Source organism: Sarcophilus harrisii, chromosome 4 (assembly GCF_902635505.1).
Source record: "Sarcophilus harrisii chromosome 4, mSarHar1.11, whole genome shotgun sequence".
NCBI lineage: Eukaryota > Metazoa > Chordata > Mammalia > Dasyuromorphia > Dasyuridae > Sarcophilus > Sarcophilus harrisii.
The window spans coordinates 28,116,021-28,136,798 of NC_045429.1; the positions used below are offsets into that span (position 1 = coordinate 28,116,021).

The 20,778-nt window shown below is 41.0% G+C and overlaps 1 protein-coding gene across 1 annotated transcript in view; it reads right to left on the reverse strand.

The window, feature by feature from the left end:
- Window positions 1–20,479, reverse strand: part of LOC100925023 (cytochrome P450 4A6-like) — a 28,809-nt gene extending 8,330 nt beyond the window's left edge. Inside the window, 8 exon segments of the mRNA XM_031968555.1 lie at window positions 2,400–2,515; window positions 3,270–3,395; window positions 9,518–9,588; window positions 9,591–9,644; window positions 10,521–10,624; window positions 10,755–10,799; window positions 11,081–11,222; window positions 19,497–20,479. Of these exon segments, the coding sequence (XP_031824415.1) occupies window positions 2,400–2,515; window positions 3,270–3,395; window positions 9,518–9,588; window positions 9,591–9,644; window positions 10,521–10,624; window positions 10,755–10,799; window positions 11,081–11,222; window positions 19,497–19,751 (913 nt within the window). The 5' untranslated portion in view covers window positions 19,752–20,479.
- Between the last annotated feature and the right edge of the window lie 299 nt (window positions 20,480–20,778).

Sequence of the window (20,778 nt, forward strand, 5' to 3'; positions counted from 1 at the left end):
CAAAGGGTATGCACAGTCTGATAACTTTTTGAACATAGTTCCAAATTGCTGTCCAGAATGACTGGACATGTTCACAATTCCACCAACAATGTATCAGTGTCCCTGTTTTCCCACATCCCCTCCAACATTCGGTGTTATCTTTTCCTGTCATCTTAGCCAATCTGACAGGTGTATAGTGGTATCTCAGAGTTGTCTTAATTTGCATTTCTCTGATCAATAGTGATTTGGAACACTCTTTCATATGAGTGGCAATAGTTTTAATTTCATCATCTGAAAATTGTCTGTTCATATCCTTTGACCATTTATCAATTGGAGAATGGCTTGATTTGAATTGAATTTCAAAGAGCATTTGCTTTCCTTTACCTCCCAAAAACTTTACATTGTGCTTTGCACACAGCAGATGTTTAATGGACTGCAATCTTTTTTATTAATGAATATGAAGTTAATATGTTTGTATGAACATGTGTCTATATGTTCATGAAGTTGTTTATATGAGAATGTACAAATGTAACTGGGGTCTTAATACAGTTGCATGAAATTAAGACAACTCTAAGATACCACTATACACCTGTCAGATTGGCTAAGATGACAGGAAAAAATAATGATGATTGTTGGAAGGGATGTGGGAAAACTGGGACATTGATGCATTGTTGGTGGAGTTGTGAATAAATCCAAACATTCTGGAGAGTAGTTTGGAACTATGCTCAAAAAGTTATCAAACTGGCCATACCCGTCCCTTGAATTTACTCTGGACTTTATATCCCAAAAGAATCATAAAAGAAAGGACCTGTTATTCCGAATGGTTTGGGCTGCCCTTTTTGTTAGTGGCTAAATGGAAACTGGTGGATGCCCATCCAAGTTGGAGAATGGCTGAATAAATTGTGGCATATGAATATTATGGAATATTTTTGTTCTTTAAAAGCCAACAGGATGATTTCAGAAAGGCCTGGGAGACTTTTAAGGCGTGCTGGTGAAATGGCAGGAACCAGGGAAGTCTTATATCTTCAACAACAATCTATTATTGACCATTTGATGGCCCTGGCCATCCTCAACAATGGAGATCAACAAATCATTTCCAATGGGCATTAATGAACTGAACCAGCCGCCCAGAGAAAGAACTCTGGGGAGATGACTAAAAACCATTACATTAATTTAATCCCTATATTTATACCTCAAATTTTTTATTTCCTTCACAAGCTAATTGTACAATATTTCAGAATCTGATTCTTTTGTACAGAAAAATAATGGTTTGGTCATGTATACTTATTGTGTATCTAATTTATATTTTAATATATTTAACATCTACTGGTCATCCTGCCATCTGGGGGAGGGGGGAGTAAGAGGTGAAAAATTGGAATAAGAGCTTTGGCAATTGTTAATGCTGTAAAGTTACCCATACATATAACCTGTAAATAAAATGCTATTAAATTTAAAAAAAACATCTGAACCCTGAAAAAAAAAATACAGTTGCATGAGACTCTCCTCATTGGTGGAGAGATCCCAAAGAGAATTTGGAAGCAAGTATCTTCTCTCTTTAACTTGGGAGATGGAAGAGGGAGCATCTGTTTTCTCAAACTCTTGCCCTCAGGCAAAATCAGAGCACCAGCCAATCAGTCTCCACCAATGAGGTATCTCATGCCATTGGCTTGAGCTATGGCTTACACAATTATGGGACCTCAATGAATCAATAGGAAAAAAGTTTTAATTAAGTATCACCAGGTATTGTGTTAATGAGTGAGACAAGTGGTGTTTCACAAGTGGTGTCGGAATGATAGGATCTTCGAGCCAAGACCCATCAAATACACAAATACACACCCTAACAGACTTGACACATTGCCATGGTTTAGTTATTAGCAAAGATTTCTTGCTGTTCATCCAAAACTAGTTTCCCAATAGACAGGACTGTTTGAATAGAGTGTTCCCTCTGAGACAAAGGTCATACTCTGGGAAATGAGCCACACCTCATTTCTGCAACCCTGCCTTCCACAAATCTTTTCCTGGATGTACTGGGTACTAGGCTCAGTGAGGAAGGTGGAGAAGACTAAGCCTCTCAATAGAGATTCAGAGTCGAGTGGCTCATGAGAGGATCAGCTGTTTTCAGATAGTCATCCTGGAGGAAAGAAGACTCAGCAAAGTTAGGATCCCTGGTTCCAACTATCAGAAGGGCTGTGGTACAGATCTGGCCTAGAACCTAGAACTGAGCGTTCCATTGTCAGCTCATGAGAAGCAATAGGCCAGCCTGGGAGTCCCTAACATCCCCATCAGGCAGAAGCTAGATGAGGACCTGCCAGGGATAGTGGAGAAGGGGGTTCTTCACTGGTTGGTGTCTTATCCCTTCTGAGATCCCTCAATGCACAAATTACTTTTGCTCTCAGACAGCAGACAAGGGCAACCAGTACCTGTGTGTTCATGGGCCCGGCGAGCAGACTGGCGAGCCCGGTAGCCCTGGGGAGTCAACCAGTAGATGAAATCATTGTGATAGAGGGCAAACCGGGCGGGCAAATTGGAGGGCTGACTGTTCCCACACAGCCTGGAATGAATAGTCCATTCCTGTGGGGAAGAATGGCACTGGGTGGGTGAAGGGCCCAGACCAGCCAGAGTTGGGAAGGAGCACTTTGTGTGGCAGGAAGGGCAGGGACAGAGACTGGGCCTGTGATGATGAAATCAGGTAACATATAAAAGTCTTTGCAAACCTAAAAGTGTCGTGTAAATGCTAGCCATTCTGCTATTATCATTTCATTGGCATAAAGACCCCGGTGTAAAAGTCTTTTCCCGATGCCAGTCAACATTTTGGCTAAAAATTTGAACAGGCTTGGAGCATTGGAGGTGGTGATTTCAAGTCAGACCTAATCATTTTCATGTTGGAGACTGGAAGCTTTGATTCCAGGGAACTGGTTGTGGAGGTCCAGCCATTTGTCCCCTTCCTTACTGTCAGAATGAAATTTCAATTCTAGGCATTTTATCCAAATTTTGACATCCGGGTACTGGGGATATGTATAAAAGGTAAAAAAAATGGGTTCTTTGTCCGAGGGCAGGGAAATTGGGGAGAGAGCCTAGACAAAGAAAATTGAACTTAGACCAATTATTTCTGGGAGGTGACTTGGAGAGAGGGGCAGCACTGGTCACTGGCAGTAAGGGAGGTACAGCAGGCTGGGCTTCCTGTAGGAGGTGATGAAGGAGCTGGGCTTTAAAGGAAGGGAAAACAGGGACCAGACCAGCAGTAGCACCTGGGCTGCCTGGGGAGTGTGGCTAATCCGGCCATCACTGACCTCTCCATCTGGCAGTTGCTCTCTTGGCTAAAGGCACATTTCATGATGGTGTCCAGGGTCATCAGGCTGATATCATCAAAGACTTCCAGGTTTGAGCCTTGGCTGACGAGCTTTTCCCATTTATTCTGCACAGAAGAAGGCAGCTCTCAGCATGCATGGCTCCCCAGCTACAGGCAAATCATCCCCTTTCCCATGTTCTCCATCCCTGGCAAAATGGATATCCCATACTCCACCTCTCCTCCCTTCTCCTGAGGTTGCTGACAACATCCACTAGGCCTGGAATGTATTCTACTCCCCCCACCTTCCCAAGCCTCTTGCTTCCTTCCAAGCCCAGCTCGGTTGCCACAGCCCCCCTAGAAAACCCTCCATCCCCACAGAAGAAAAGGATCATCCCCTTCTTAAGCTCCACACTATCTGTTGTCTAGATATTTTGTATTTGATTAGAGACAAAGCCCCAGATCCTAAAAGCTCAGATAAGAGGGAAAGGAATAAAAATAAAATACAAACCATAAAAAATAAAAAATGTCAGACCTGAGAGTGGCCTTAGAGCAGAGAATGTCAGAGCTGGGAGGGAACTTAAAACAGGGAATGTCAGAGCTAGGAGGGGCCTTAGGAAAAAGTGATTTCAGAGCTGGGAGGGAACTTAGAACAGGGAATGTCAGAGTTGGGAGGGAACATAGAACAGGGAATGTCAGAGCAAGAAGAGACCTTATAAAATGGGATGTCAGAACAGGATTTTGGAATAGGGGATACCAGGTCTGGCAAGGGATGGAGAAACATCTGCTTCAAGCCTCATCAGATTAAGGCTTAATTATTCAGTCTACTTGCAGATATCCAGGAAGGAACACTATCACACTACCCTGAGAATAACTGACAATAGGTAGCAGGATTCCCTGGTCTCCTTTGAATCAAAGATGTTTGTTAATTTGGCCTCTAGATTATAAATTCTTGGAGAGGAGCTATCTCTGGGCCTTGTACGGATTACTCATTTAGTAAATAGCTTTTTAATCAAGTTCATTTGTTTAGTCCTGTGTCTGTAAGCTGTCCCGGTCTTTCAGGTTGTGGAGAGAAGCGTTCACAGGATATGCTTAGGGAGGGTACACCACTTGAAGTGAATTATGATTTTTCAGGGCACATTATCCTTTCAGTGGTTCAGTAATTCATTGATTTTATCAGTTCAAAATTTATACAGAGTTGGAGATGTTACCTGAAGTTACACATACAAACACACACACACACACACACGTGCATGCACTTGTGCACATGTGTTTTGATGGGCTCAGTCTTGAAGAGGTAGAGATTTCTGTATAGGTCACTGTGCTGATCGAGGCACACTACCCAACAAGGTTCTCCCATGTCACCCTGGCCCACCCTGCTACATGACAGTATTCTTACTCTTTCCTGGTCACTTCTGAATGGTTCCCTCGAACAGATGTACCAAGCCTCCTCATCTCTCTGTAGGTCTCCTGAAACACCATCTCCTTCTTCCTCTCAGTTGAGGACCTCCCCTCAACATTTGCTATCAGCCTTGAGCTTTCTCTCCTACCCCATTCCACTCCTTGAATCCCTCCAACATTATTTCTTATTTTCCCTATACTCTGCTTCCTTCAGTTTTAGGGGAGAAGGTAGCCTTTCTCTCTGTCAGAGCCAAGCCCTTAATCTCATTCTGTCCCCTTCTGTTTCCCATAGCAACTTCCCCTTCATTCTTTCCTTCCTGCTCTTCCTGATTTTCAACTTTTCCTTCTCTGCCACATACAAACTTATCCAGGTCTCCCCTATCCTTTCAAACAATAATAATAGCCCTTCTCTTGATCCAACCCTTTCCTCCTGGCAAGCTGAACAATCAGCATGCTATTGCAACACTCAAAGCGTGAGGTGAATAAGATCTATGCCAGAATGATAGAAAAGATAGCATAGAGGTATTAATAGAGATATTACAAAAACATAGACTGGGGAGTCTAAGATGACACTTAGTTTGTGATGCTGTGATAACTGAGCAGAAAGTAGCACCCTTAGGAAAATTAGAAAATTGTCAGATCCAATGGTGTTTCCTCAGTCCCTATATCTCTCAGTCTCACCACAACTCTTAATCATCCTCTTCTCTCCTGAGTTCTAGTCTCACATCACCAACTTTCCATTACACATCTCCACCCGGATGTCCTAAAGGTGTCTTAAACTCAACATGTCCGAATCTGAATTCAGTATCTTTTCCCAAAAACCCACCCCTACTCCTAATTTCCCTATTATTGTCAGGAATGCTACCATTCTTTCAGTTATCTAGATTTGTAACCTAAGAGTCATCCCCAACTTTTCAGTCTTTCACCTCCCACCATATTGAATCAGTTGCCAAGTCTTACCCATCCTACTATTGAATCAAATCTTGTATTTATCTCTTTATCTCCACTCCTAACATAGCTATTTTAGTTCAGGTCCTCAATGCCTAAATTATTGCAATAGCTTCCTAACTAGTCTCTCTCTCTCCGTCCTCCACCCAACCACCAAAATGAGTTTCCAAAATATTAGATCTAGCCATACATATTCTTCCTCTGTTCACTACGTTCTAGTGGCTTTGGGAGATAGTATTCACATATTGTCCCTGCTGCTGGGAAGGCTGAGGCTGGTGGATCACTTACACTCAGGCTTTCTGGAGAGAAGAAGAAGAAGAAGAAGAAGAAGAAGAAGAAGAAGAAGAAGAAGAAGAAGAAGAAGAAGAAGAAGAAGAAGAAGAAGAAGAAGAAGAAGAAGAAGAAGGAGGAGGAGGAGGAGAGGAGGAGGAGGAGGAGGAGGAGGAGGAGGAGGAGGAGGAGGAGGAGGAGGAGGAGGAGGAGGAGGAGGAGGAGGAGGAGGAGGATTGTCTGACATTTAAAATCTTTCACAACATAACCCCAGCTTCATGATCCACCCCTCATGTGTTTCCCAATCTAGCTAGTTTTTGCTTTTGTAATTTCATAAGTGACTATTGACTAATTGGTTCAAATATAAGTATTATTAGTGTAAGGGTTCAAAAGCCTCTAGAAGCAAGGAATGCAATTCAAGGCATGTGAGAGGACCTGAGGGATGAGAGGTACCAAGACGCAGGGAGTCCTACGCGGAGGTGGGGCATAGCCCCAGGAGGCGGTGTCTGACCCCAGGTACCACTTCTTCCTCCTTAGTGCTCTCAAAGCCTAGCACGCCCCCCTCCTTCTTCTAGGACCAATCCCATTATGTCAGGTTCCTAGAGGACCTCCCCCTTCCCCCAGAACCTCAGGGTATAAATATATGCTATCTAAGAATAAAGTTCTCTTTAGCTTCACCCTTACCTACTGGTGGTCTATCTCCATGGGATCCGGGTTGGTGCCCAAAGACGGGTAAATGTGGCCTAGCCATGCCGTTGACGAACAGGCATGAAGAGTAGCTCAAAGTGGAGCTACCAGGTTAGAGTAGTCCATAGGGGCATAACAATTAGGAGCTTGCCTACATAGCAATCAATATTGGGCCCTATTGCAATTATTGTGGATATTCAATTCCCTTCTAGCTATTTGGAACAGTGGGAGAAGAGGTGCTAGGGGAGAGGAGAAGACAAGGACTCTCTTCAACACTTCTCTGCAGGCTTGAAAAAGTACTTGACCCACTGGAAACTGAGGGGATGCCCATCAATTGGAGAACGGCTGAATAAATTGTGGTATATGAATATTATGGAATATTATTGTTCAGTAAGAAATGACCAACAGGATGATTTCAGAAAGGCCTGGAGAGACTGACAAGAACTGATGCTGAGTGAAATGTGCAGGACCAAGAGATCATTATATACTTCAACAACAATACTATATGATGATCAATTCTGATGGGCGTAGCCATCTTCAGCAATAAGATGAACCAAATCAGCTCCAATAGAGCAGTAATGAACTGAACCAGCTACACCCAGCAAAAGAACTCTGAGAGATGACTATGAACCATCACATAGAATTCCCAATCCCTCTATTTTTGTCCACTTGCATTTTGGATTTCCCTCACAGGCTAATTGTACACTATTTCAAAGTCTGATTCTTTTTGTACAGCAAAATAATAGTTTGGTCATGTATACTTATATTGTATTTAATTTCTACTTTATAAATATTTAAATGTATTTGGTCAACCCCATCTGGGAGGGTGGGGGAAAAGGAGGAAAAAATTGGAACAAAAGGTTTGGTGATTGTCAATACTATAAAATTACCCATCCATATATGTTGTCAATAAAAAGCTATAATAAAAAAAAGGTGGGGGGAGTACTTGGCCCCTTTCCTTGTGTAAGGAACACACACAATTAATGCAGTTCTGCCTGCATTAATGGAATCACAAAAGGCCCAGATGCCTCAATAGAATCAACTATCAAAATATAAATAGAGTATAAATAAATCCATAATTTGTTTGAGAATGTTGTGGGATTTTGACCATTGGACAAAATACAGATGAAATCATACAGGAAGCATCTTACAAATAGTTACAAAGGTCTAGTCACACCTTTTAGGCTACCTATAAAAATAGCAAAGCAGTGATAAATCCAGCAGAATCAGTCAAAGGAAGGATTCGCTTTTTTATAATCTCTGAGAACTGGAATTGAGGTCCTTATAGGGTACTGACTTTTGATGATGATGGTTGTGGGAAAGAGTTGAGAATTTTTTTCTTTCTTACTCTACCCATTGACCATGTCATTGGAGAGACTAAACCAGTAGCAGCCAGTAAGGGCATATGACTGGAAATCAAAGAGACTGGAGCATAAAAAAACCACCTTGCACCAGGAGCACTTGTCACTGAAGAAAGATGGCATCAGGGAATGTGAGCCCCCAAAGTGTTGGCTTTGAACTCTATAAGACACTGACCCTCAAAGGCCTCAAAAGCCAGGAGAAAACCTCTCTGAAAGGAGCAAAGGACTAACTGCAACCAAGAGTTGTGAGTTGCCCCTTTGTTACATATGCCCTTTGCATATATGCTTCACTACTTTTGTGTTTTAAGATTGTGCCCACTCTCTCCATGGGTGCTACGTATATTCATGGAAGAATGTACCCCAGACTAGGGAGGAGAATGTTTTTGGTAACTTCTATTCTTGTTAATGTCTTAATAAATGTCTTTGCTAAAAGCCAAAAAAAATTGTCTGATAGTTAATGGGGGTTCATGAGCAACAATACCAGAAATCTAACCCCTTCAGAACCCTGAGGAGGAGGAGCGAGCAGCCCACTCAGCCTAGCAATACAAATGTAGGCTGGGTGAGTAACCCAAGCAGGATGCTATGCTTACCAAAGATTCCTTAACTAAAGAGCCAAAACAACAGATTTTTCAGAAAGTCAAGCCCCCAAAGCCGTGTGATTATATTGGAGAAGCAGTTTTTGGCTATTATAACAGGTTCCTCTTGATTCAATATTAACTTCTTCCTTAGATTGGAAGTAGAGAAGAGGGCTGACAGAATCCCTCTCCTGCCATGGCTATCCCCAAGCTGACCTGGTCTGTGTCTGACCTTAGGCTTATATACATGTGTCAGGCTCCATTGCCCCCTCAGCTTTCATGCCTAAATGCCTGCTCTCCACTTCCAAGGGGTCTGGTGATACTGTCCTTTCTTTCCATCACCATTTCCACAGTCCCAATGGTGCTCTTTGCTTCCTACCGTCTACCTCAGCTCCCACAGTCCTTCCTTGGACATTTCCATTTCCCTTTGGGAAATGATGTGGACCTCCCTACTTGCCTTAGCAATTTCCACTCTCTCACCATGACTGAATTCCATTTCCCTTCTTCCAGCTCAGGGTCCCAGGTACCTACCCTGAGTCCAACATCTCTGGCTGGGGGCTTTGGACACTGGCTGCCTTTGCCTTTTGGTCCCTCCTCCTCCCCAGGACAGGACAGTCCATGAACAGTGAGTACCATGGGTCAAAGAAGCTTGAAACCATGAAAACTCATTGGAAGGAAGGGAGAGTGGATGGCCTCTTCCCAAACCCTGCTCCCCTGCCTCAGTGTATGGTTAGATGGGGACTTCCGGGGTTTACCATGACTGCCCAAAGGGTTATACTAACAAACACCCCCCTCACTGGGTCTGCAAGTAGAGGCTGGGCAGCCTCTTTTATTGGATAATTGATGGGGCTTCATCTCTAGGTATGGAGTGCTCTAACTTCTTCCCAAGTCCCCTTCCAACTCGAATTTTTATGAAAAGGAAAGGGCATTGTGGGTTGATGTAACTGTGTCCAGTGTGCATTGGCCGTGAGGGGTCTATATTCCACCTGGAGGCACCCACGGGGAACTCAAGCATCCCTCGGACAGACTCAGCCATTAGTACCACATGGGACTTCCAGGATGTCTAATGGAAGGCAGGCGTCCGGCAGCCCGCCGATGCTGGAACCAGGTTGGCCCATTCAAGATCAGAGCCTCTCCCTGGCCAGGAAAATACAGACAAAGGGTCAAAGGTGAGGCCGGTGAGGCCTCAAAAGGCCCAAGTTTAATGGTCTAAGAAGAAGAATGGGGAGGACTCTCCAAGGGCTTGAACACATCCCCTACCACTGGCCCCACTGACATTTTTACCCTTAAATCCTTCCCCTTCTCCATTAAATCCCTACCCTTCAAGGGCAGGTATCATGTTACCTTCCCCCAGGGGAAATTCTTTTACCCTGGCGGCATTCCCTCCCTCCTCTGTACCTCCCAAACACTGTCCTTCAACTCTTCTTACATCCTGTGACTTGGCCATTAAATTTTAAATAACCTTTCTAAGAAACTGTGATTTCTCTTTGTGACAGAGACCATGAACATGTCTATATCCCCTCTTCAACACCCACACACACACACAAACACACACACACACACACACACACACACACACACCCCAAAACTGAACACTGTGGGAGTGCATGCAATATTTGTAGAATAAATGAATCAATAAATAAAAGAATTGTGCCCTGTGCATTTTTACAAACAGAAACATGGGATTGTGGGAGGGAGACAGGCAGAGAAGCAAGGGTGTTTTAAGAAAAGGGAAGGATAAAAGTGCTTTAAATAGAAATCCCAGGTTGTGTCCAAGGTTTAATGAAAGGTGTCATTTGGCTAGCGTAGCAATGTATGTGAGGGGGAAAGTGGGACCATGTAAGAAGTCTAGAAAGGATGTGTGTCTAGATTCTATGGGAGGTCTATGTACTGTCGGCTTTACTCTAGAATGAGGAGAGGAGGAAGAAGAAAACAAGCATTGGTCAAGTACCTACCAGGTGTTAGGCACTGTCTTAAGAGCTTTACAGATATGATCTTATTAGATCTTCCCACATCATCAGTGAAAAACCGATGAAGGCTTCTGAGCAAGGAGAGGCAGGATTGGAGGGAGAACAGGCAGCAGGTAAGGAGGCTGGTTAGCAGAATGGGTCTACAGTCTAACAAGAATTAATGCAAGGCCAGAATAAGGTGGTGGCATGTGGGTGGAATTTGTATAGGGAAAAACAAGAACTTAACAGAGCACAAATAGTAAATGAGGCCCCCCAAAACTTGGGGGCTTGAACATACCGATCCAGGGGACCAAGAATTTGTAGGTGGAATTAGCTTTTGGATCTGAAAAACAGAAAAGGGGGTACACATGATAGGAAAGGCAGCCCTCCCAAACTCCCCTTTATTTGGAGATACTCCCCAGGGCCAGATGGAGACATAATTTGGAGCAATTACCTGTGAGGTTAAAGGGAAAGAAAATGGGAGGGGATGGAGTAGTGGGGATTGAGCAGAAAATATGGGAGTGGATAAGGACAGGACACCTGTCAGAGAATTGAGATGGAATTTTCGAAGTGTCCTGAAGGAGAAGGAAATGAGAAAAGGACATATAGGGGTGCTCTTCTCACCTGATCTGCCCAGAACAACTTTCATGTAGTCAGGGTCATAGATTAGGAGACTGGCCAAAAACCCAGTGAACCATCGGGGGAAGGCACAAGGGAATTTCCCTGCCCAGGACACAATCAGCTTTAATTCTTCTTTCTTCTGAAGCTGCAAAAGAAACAGCCATAGGTGAAGGGAGAGGCTCCAATGTGTCCAGTAAGTGACACAACCTGTGGGATTTGTTGTGATCTCAGCAGATTCCAGCCCTCATTCGCTATGAGGGGAGATGTCAGTCCTCCTGGTTCTCTGTGCCCTCTGCTTCTTGCTTAGCCCCTAGTCCTGAGTCTTGTACATAATCCAAATTCAGGACCTCCGGGATTGATCAATCAAGTTGATGATTCAATTGGAAATTCAATTAATATATTGAGTAATTAATTAAATTAATTATATTTTATATATTATATATTGAGTGATTAATTACTCAATTAATTAATTGATATTAATATATTGAGTAATAAAATAACAATAATAATAATAACTAGCATAGTCTCAATTGATTCTTAGAACCCTGGAATGTAGATTCTTATAATTACCCTGATTTACAGACAAGAAAACTGAGACTGAGTTTCCTTTGACTGATCCTGTCTATAATTTGTAGAGAGTTATTTACACGTTTGTTTACACATGGTCTTCCTCCATCAGACTGGGAACTCTTTGAAGGCAGAGACTGTCTTTTTTCTCTTTTTGTATCTTTAGCACTTAGTACAGTGCCAGACATATAGTCTTTTTTTTCCATTTGGAAGGGAAGGTAGGGCTATTTTTCCTCTATCTTGTCTGTTTTTCCTTTCTTCTTAACTGACAATTCTACTCATTTATTTTTACATTTCTTTTTTTATTAAAGCTTTTTATTTTCAGAACATATGCATAGGTAATTTTCTACATTCAATCTTGCAAAACCTTGTGTTCCAAATTTTTTTCTCCCTCCCTTCCCCCACCCTCTTCCTCAGACAGCAAGTAATCCAATATATGTTAAACATGTGCAATTTTTCAATACATATTTCCACAATTATCATGCTGCACAAGAAAAATCAGATCAAAAGGGAAAAAAGAGAAAAAAAAAAAACAAAATATAAGCAAACAACAAAAAGGATGAAAATAGAACAGCTAGTTGGTATAGTGGAAAGAGCACCAGCCCTGAAGTCAGGAGGACTTGATTTCAAATCTGACCTCAGACACTTAATACTTCCTGGCTGTGTGACCTTGGCCAAGTCACCTAACCCCAATAACCTCCGCCAAAAAAATAAAGGATGAAAATACTATGTTGTGATCCACACCCAATTCCCACAGTCCTCTCTTTGGGTGCAGATGGCTCTCCTCATCATAAGACCATTGGAACTGGCCTGAATCACCTCATTGTTGAAGAGAACCACGTCCATCAGAACTGATCATCCCATAATCTTGCTATTGCCGTGTATAATGATCTCTGATTCTGCTCGCTTCACTTAGCATCGTCTTTGCATTTACTTGGAAAAATAAAATAGTACTTGATTTTTAAAAACAAAAAAGATCTATTTGTTCTTTCAAGACTCAGGGCAAGCATGACTTTCTATATGATTACCTTCCTTACTTCCCTTTTCCCTTCTCCACCCCTCAGCTTCTCATATATAGATAGACATAAATAAAGATGCTGGCTCTTCTATTAGAGTGGAAACTCACTGAGGAATAAGAGTTTTATTTTTGATTTCATATATGTACAGCCAAGCACAGGGACTGGCACAGAGAAGATGATTAATAAATAATTGTTGAGTGAGTGAGTGACCTCTGGTTGGAGATGTAACAAGCCAATGAGATATCAGCCTTCTGGAGCTGTCTTGATTAACTTTATTAACTCAGAGTTTTGGGATCCAAAGGCTGGCAATTAAATATGGAAGAATTTAGACTAAGAAAAGGAGATCTGGGAAAGTATGAAAATCAGTTCTTCTCTCACACACCGTTGATGTCCCTTCTCCAGGCCCTTCTCTCTACTGCTGCAGCCACCACTCTAGGATGCCCTCTTGCTGGCATTTGCCTGCCCTAGTTTCCTGAGAGTATTCTTGCCTCTCTTCTCAACCCAGCCAGCACCAGCTGCCAGAATCTCGTTCTATATACAAACGAGAACAATCTCGTTCTATATAGGATCAGATCAGTTTTCTGGTCAAAACTCTTAAACTCTATTGCCTATAAAGATAGAACTTCATTTGACATTCAGACCCCTCAGCATCTGGAGCCAAGCTCACTTTCCTTTCTCATCATTTTTGCTCATGCCATTCCCTAAGACTGGAATACATCCCATGGCCAACTTGATGTATTTCTATCCATATTGAAAATCTAATTTTCTTGATATGCATAAAGGTATCTGTGGAAGACCAGCTCTAATGAATAGGATGAGTGTGAAAATGAAAAGGAAAATACACGAGTCAGGCAGAAACCATTCAGGCAGCTCCGTTTATTAATCTGAGAGCCAGGGTTTATATACTCTCTAAACTAATATGCAAGAACACAATTTTTTTCACTCTACATAGTGTACTTTCCAAGGTTACAGGTACACATCATTTCTGACATTCTAGCTTGACAGTAACATTAAATAGTAACTAGTAGTAATAATCTGTTTATCTAACAGAGTCACAAATTGGAGCAATTAGCAGTAATGAACTACTTATGTAACAAAGTCATAAATTGTATACTTTGTGATACCTTGTTCCAATTAGATGCATTGTCCACCAAGATTCCTTAAATTTATCTCAAGCAGGTCTTTAGTCACTGTCAGGGAAGATGGTGAGCCAATGTTTTGAACTGTGAGTAGCCTTTACAGAGAACAGGTCTCAAGTAATACCTGAACTGGACCCTTCCTGTACATGGATATACCAATAGTGGCCCTCTGCAAATATCGTATTTTTTGCTTTCTCAATGGGAAGAAGAATATTTGGAACTGAAAATTTAAATTTAAAAAAGACTAATTTAACTCAACTATCTTAGTTACATCCCTACTCTATGGAGGACCCTGTAACCCTCGCTGGGGGAGATAGAAAGGATAAGTAAAACCTGGAAGTTTCATTCTTAGAATTCCTAGAATAACAAGAAAGGAAAATACATGCTTTCTGCTGAAGATCAGAAATTGAAGTCCATCTGGAAGTCTTTGAAAGTTCAGAGACCTAGGGCCAAAAGCAAAGGTATTCTTGTTGGGTGCCAAAAAGAGTTACCTGGAATCTGAATAATTTACCCAGAAAAACTGAGTATAATCTTCAAAGAGAAAATGGATATTTAATGAAATAGAGAACTTTCAAATATTCCTGATGAAAAAAAATGATAACTGAATAGAAAATCTCACTTTTAAATACAAGACTCAAGAGAAGCATAACAAGATAAGATGGAAGAAAAATAAATGAACTCAAAAAAGCTAAATTGTAGCTACAGAAATTTAGGGGAAGGTGATAATCATGTTCTAAGAACTTTGTCATCATCAGACTAATTAGAAGGATCTTACATAAAAGGAGGGTACTGGAGTGAGGTAATTATGTTGAGGTATTGTGGAAAAAATATATAAAACAGAAATAGGAATACCCTGGGAGAAGGAGAAAGGAAGAGGAAGAATAAGGAAAATTATGTCACATAAGAAGTGGACAAAGAAAAATGTTTACATTACAAGAGAAAATGGCAGGGAGAGTGAGAGGCAATGCTTGAACCTTTCTCACATGTAAATTAGTTCAAAAAATATACATACATATGTGTGTGTGTGTGTGTGTGTGTGTGTGTGTGTATAGGGGAAAATATTTTGAAGAGAAATGTAGTTGAGTTATAACTGTGAATGGGAATGGGAAGGACTTATCCATAAAATACAAATGGATAGCAAATGGATTAAAAATCAACTACATGTTATTTATGTGAAACAATCTTGGAACAGAGAGACACAGAGAATTAGAATAAGGGATTGGAGCAGAATTTATTATATTTCAGCTTAAGTACAAAAGGCAAGGGTAGCAATCACAACTTCAGACAAGGCAAAAACCAAAAGAGGCCTAATTAAAAGGGATAGTAAGGAAACTACACTTTACTAAAAAGAAACCATAGACAATGAAGTAATATAATACTAAATACCAAAAAGAAAAAGCATCCAAATTAAAGAAAAAAGTTAAATGAATTACAAGAGGAAATAGGTGGTAAAACTATTCTAGTTGGAGACTTCAACTTTCCCCTCTAAAAGCGATATAAATCTAACCAAAAATAAATAAGAAAGTAATAAAGTAGATGAATAGAAACTTAGATGAGTTATATATGATAGACTTCTAAAGAAAACTGAAGGAGAATAAAGAGGAGTATACTTTCTGGCAGCTGTACATGGTGCCAAAATTGACCATGTATTAGGGCATGAAAACCTCATAACACAACACATACAAAAACAGAAATATTAAATGCACCCTTTTCAAATTATAATGCTATAAAAATTACATTTAATAAAAGGCTGTAAAAGCATATATTAAAAGCTAATTGGAAATTAAATAATTTAATTCTAAAGGAGTAAATCAAACAACAAATCATAGAAACAATAAATAATTTCATTAAAGAGAATGACAATAATGAGATAATATTCCAAAATTTGTGAGATGAAGTCAAAATGGTAATGAGAGGAAAGTTTATATTTCTAGATGCACACATTGGTAAATGATAAAAAGCATATCAATGAAATGGCCATGCAACTAAGAGAAAAGTAGAACAAATTTTAAATGAACAATTAAATGCCAAAATAGAAATTCTAAAGATCAGAGAGATGAATAAAAATGAAAGTTAAAAAAACAATTATTCTTTTTATTATTATTATTATAGCTTTTTATTGATAAAACATATGCATGGGTAATTTTTCAACATTGTCCCTTGCACTCACTTCTGTTCCAACTTTTCCCTTCCCTCCCTCCATCCCCTCCCCTAAATGGCAGGTAGTCCCATACATGTTAAATATGTTAAAGTATATATTAAATACAATATATGTATGTATGTTTATACAGTTATCGTGTTGCAAAAGAAAAATCGGATTTAGAAAGAAGGTAAAAATAACCTGGGAAGAAAAACAAAAATGCAAACAAACAACAACAGAAAGAGAGCAAATGTTCTGTTGTGGTCCACACTCATTTCCCAGTGTTCTTTCTTTGGGTGTAGTTGGTTCTGTTCATCACTGATCAATTGGAATTGATTTGAATCATCTCATTGCCGAAGAAAGTCACTTCCGTCAGAATTGATCCTCATATTATACTGTTATTGAAATGTATAATGATCTCCTGGTCCTGCTCATTTCACTCAGCATCAGTTCATGTAAGTCTCTCCAAGCTTCTCTGTAGTCATCCTATTGGTCATTTCTTACAGAACAATAATATTCTATTACATTCATATACCACAATTTACTCAGCCATTCTCCAATTGATGGGCATCCATTCAATTTCCAGTTTCTTGCCACTACAAAGAGGGCTGCCACAAACACTTTTGCACATACAGGTCCCTTTCCCTTCTTTAATATCTCTTTGGGGTATAAGCCCAGTAGAAACACAGCCGGATCAAAGGGTATGCATAGTTTGATAACTTTTTGAACATAGTTCCAAATTGCTCTCCAGAATGACTGGACGTATTCACAATTCACAAATTAAAAAAAAAAAAGAGCCATTTCCCAGTTGCTAAATGGTCAAAGGACATGAATACAAAGTTTTCAGAAAACCCATACTATTAATAGTCACATGAAAAAATACTCTAAATAGCTGCTGCTTAGAAAAATTCAAATTAAAACAAATCTGAGATGTACCTTCACATCTATCAGTTTGTCTAACACAACAGAAAAGGAAATCACAAATGCTGGAGCTGATACAGACAAAAGTTGATGCACTAATGCATTGTTAGTGTAGTTGTGAATTAGTCCAAGTATTCTAGAGAACAATTTGTAAGTAAACTCAAAGGGCTTTAAAATTGTGTGTGTTCTTTGACCCAGCAATACCCCTGCTAATCTGTATCCCAAAAGAGCAAAGTGTACAGAAATTATTATAACAGCTCTTTTTGTGGTAGCAAAGAATTGTAAAGAAGGGGAATAGTAGATGTTTGTGATGGAAGACTATTGTGCTACAAGAAATGATGAGCAGAATGGTTTCAGGAAAACCTGGGGAGTTATAATATGAACTGATACTAAGTGAAGTGAGCAGAACCAGCAGAACACTGTATATGGTAACAATATTACAAAAACGATCAACTGTGAAAGTGTTAACTACTCTGATTGAGACAATGATACAAACAATTCCAAAATAAATATGATGAAAATTGCTATCCGCCTCCAAATAGAGAACTGGTGAGCTCTAACTGCAGATTGAAGCAGACTTTTAAACTTTATCTTTATTTTCTTAATTTTATTTTGTTTCTGTTTTCTTTTGCAGCATGGCTAATGTGGAAATGCTTTTCATATCCTCACACACATAATCAAAATCAGTGTTTGTCTTCTCAAGGAGGAGGCAGGAGTGGGAAGTAGGGAAATATTTTGGAACTCAAAAGATTGAAAAATGATTGCTAAAAATTTGCTTTACATGTGATGGAAAAGTATTTAACAAAATAAATAAAATTTATTTTTTAAAAAAGAAAATAACAAAGAGTCCTATTTTCATGGTACTCTAAGATTTATAAAGAGTTTTTCCTCAGGTAATAGGGATGGGTTGTCACTATTTGACAGAGAAGGAAACAGAGGATCAGAAAGTTTAAATGCTTTTGGCCAAAGTTATACATGTCCCATGTGGCAAAGACAGGTCTCTTTAAATAACTTTGAAAGCCTTTGGGACACTCATCAGCGAAATGACAAACTACTGAAGAAGGTGAAGCTCACCACTCACCTCATGCAAGAGATGTCAATGTAAAATTCAGAGAGACAAACATATAGGGACTAGACACGTATATGATGAGGGTTTTATTTTTAGGTGTGTTTTTTATTCAGTAATGGTAGGAAAGAATGGGAGAGAGGGAGGAGGAAGAGAAGACAGAAAAACAGAGAGAGAGACAGAGAGGGAGAGACAGAGATAGAGAGCAAATGAGAAAGCGAGAATGAGAGTGAGAGTGAGAGAGAAAATCTTTAAGAAACCAATTCAGGTCTCTTGATTCTGGCTCTGCCACCTATTGGTGGCACCTTGGACTGGTCTTCCAGATTCCTCTCTGTGGTACTCAATTTCTTTATCTTTAACATAATGATGACCTCATTGATCTCTAAGGACATTTACAATTCCAAAAACTATAACCTTGTGTGATTCGGACTCTAAGAGATTCACAAGTACAGCACTGGGGAGTTCAGAAGGGAGAGTCACTGCTAGTTAGGAAAATCAGGGCAGGCTTCCTTGAGACATTTAAGGTGGGAATTGAGCCTTGACTGTTGAGGGGAAAGTCCACAATAAGTGTCTGGAGTATAAAGACCAATTCATTTTATCCACAGCATGCAGACAGTAAGTGGAAGAGAGGGTGGAATAATCAAACCAGTCAGATTGGTTCAGGTTTCCACAGTGTTCCCTTCAGTCATTTTGTGATATGGGTAGTAGTGATAGCTGGGAAACTGATTACTCATCTTCATTCTATCCCCAAGAAATTCATCATCCTGTGAGATCCCATCAGTCCATGTGCTACACTTCAATATACCCTTTACTCCTAGGACACCTCTGAATGGACTGTGGATGGTAGAACTGTTCCCAAAGCTCTATTCAAGGACAGCCCAGGATATCCAGAACTTCATTTTCATACCAGTTGCACTCTTTTTTAACTTCTCCTCATCCCCTTTTTAACTTCCTTTTGTATGTTGTCTCTTCCCCTCTCTCCCATTAGACTTTATAACTCCTTGGGGGAAAACATTAACTTTTTTTGTATTTATATTGCCAAAATTTAGCACAGTGGCTGGCATACAGCAAGCACTTAATAAATGTTATTCACTGACTAAATTGAGCTTGGCCATGTTCTGGCCCTAACCCACAAACATTCAAGCTACAGGTTACAGAGTTAATTAAGTCCCTAATTCAGTTTCTGGAGATCAACAACTTGCTGTTCATTGTAGGTAGGAGGGAAGTTTGAGTGTCTTTGATTCTGCTCCAGTGGACTTGTGGTCTTTGGCATCCTAGCTACAAAATTCATGTGTTCTCTACAGCTTAGTGTAGCTGATCCTCATTCTTAGCAACAGATCCCAGAAACTCAGATCTCCAAACCAGGAGTCTCAGGGGAACCTCACTGTGCTGTAGTGGGAGAAAGGTTTTCCTCCTACCAAAGTCAAGTAGACCTGCCTTGAGTCCATGTTCCTTCCACTTGTCAACTATATGACTATGAACAAGTTATTTCAGTCCCCTCGAGCCTCAGTTTCCTTACCTTCCTCAAAACCCACTCCCTCCATACTTCCTTCTGGGCTTTGCTTACCTCCAGGTTTTGCCCATAGAACCAATGGGAAGGAGGGCCTGGGAAGCTCTGGAAGATTCGAAGCAACCTCTGCCTGTGCCAGTACAACTGGCCACCCTTCAGCAGCAGTAGGACCAGGCCCAGCAGGACTGAGATCTGGAGGATGCTGGTGAGGTCTCCCAGGAGCCAGGCTGAGCCCAAGCCAATGCCCATAGTACTGAGTGAAGCTTTCTCCCAGGAGTGTACAGAGCCAGGACACTCTAGAAGAGGGTGCATTCTTTGTCTTTTATATACTGTCACAAGATCTGGCCATGGGTCAGTGATGAATTCTTTGTTAGCTCTCCCCCTAAGGTCAGTTCATAGGGAAGTCGCCAGTGGCTCCAAGTCAGAGGAGGAGCTGAAAATCCTTTTGGGGACCAATGAGAGACAGAAAAGACCCACCTCCTGGCACAGCCAATGACAGGCCAAGGAAGTGTAAGCCAGGAGGCAGGGCTGGAGGCCCAGGGAGAGAAGGGTACACTCTGTGTACCCAGTCCTCTTAGAGGTAGCCCTAGGCTTGGTCCAGTCCTCCAAACCTGTTTTGTCAAGCAGAAGTAATATGTGTTCCTCTCTATGAGGCAGTTGGCAACACAGGGCAGAGCACCAGCATGCTACATGTTGAAGTAATACTAGCCATCCTATTTCTTTCTCTGACTTCATCATTATAAAGTGACATGGTTGGACTCAGTGGACCTTCAGGGAGATTCCCAAGAGCCCAAAGCTGGAAGGGGCCTCAGGCATCAGGCCAAACTACTCTGGACAGCTTCCATGCCAGGGAGTCCCCTGACTCTCCTGGCTATCTGGAAGCAACCGGACTAAAGTCTGTCTCTGGGGCTCCATCCACACACCCATCGACCCACTAATGCTCCAAATCCTTCTAGTCCTCTGGAACCCAGCCAAAAGAGGCTAATCTCAAAACTCAGCCATCAAGTCTCAGCTCAACATGCATTTATTAAGAGCCTACTTTGGGCCAAACACTGTGCTAGAGATTGGGCCTACAAAAAGAAAAAAAAAAACAAGCTGAATTCAAGAAGCTTGCTTTCTAGGGGGGGAGGGGTCAGGAGAGGGGTGAGAGAAGGGAAACCTGAATGGGGCTAAAGAAATGCTTCTCCGAAAGAGAAAAATCTCTTGTAGAGAAGCAAAGCAAGAAAGTCCCAAGCCTTCTCTTTCCCAGGTTAAAGAATTCCAACACCATTATCTAGGGTTTGAACAAGCTCTCTCCAGTTCCATTAGGAGCTTTTCCTGAGAGCTAGTCCTCCTCTGG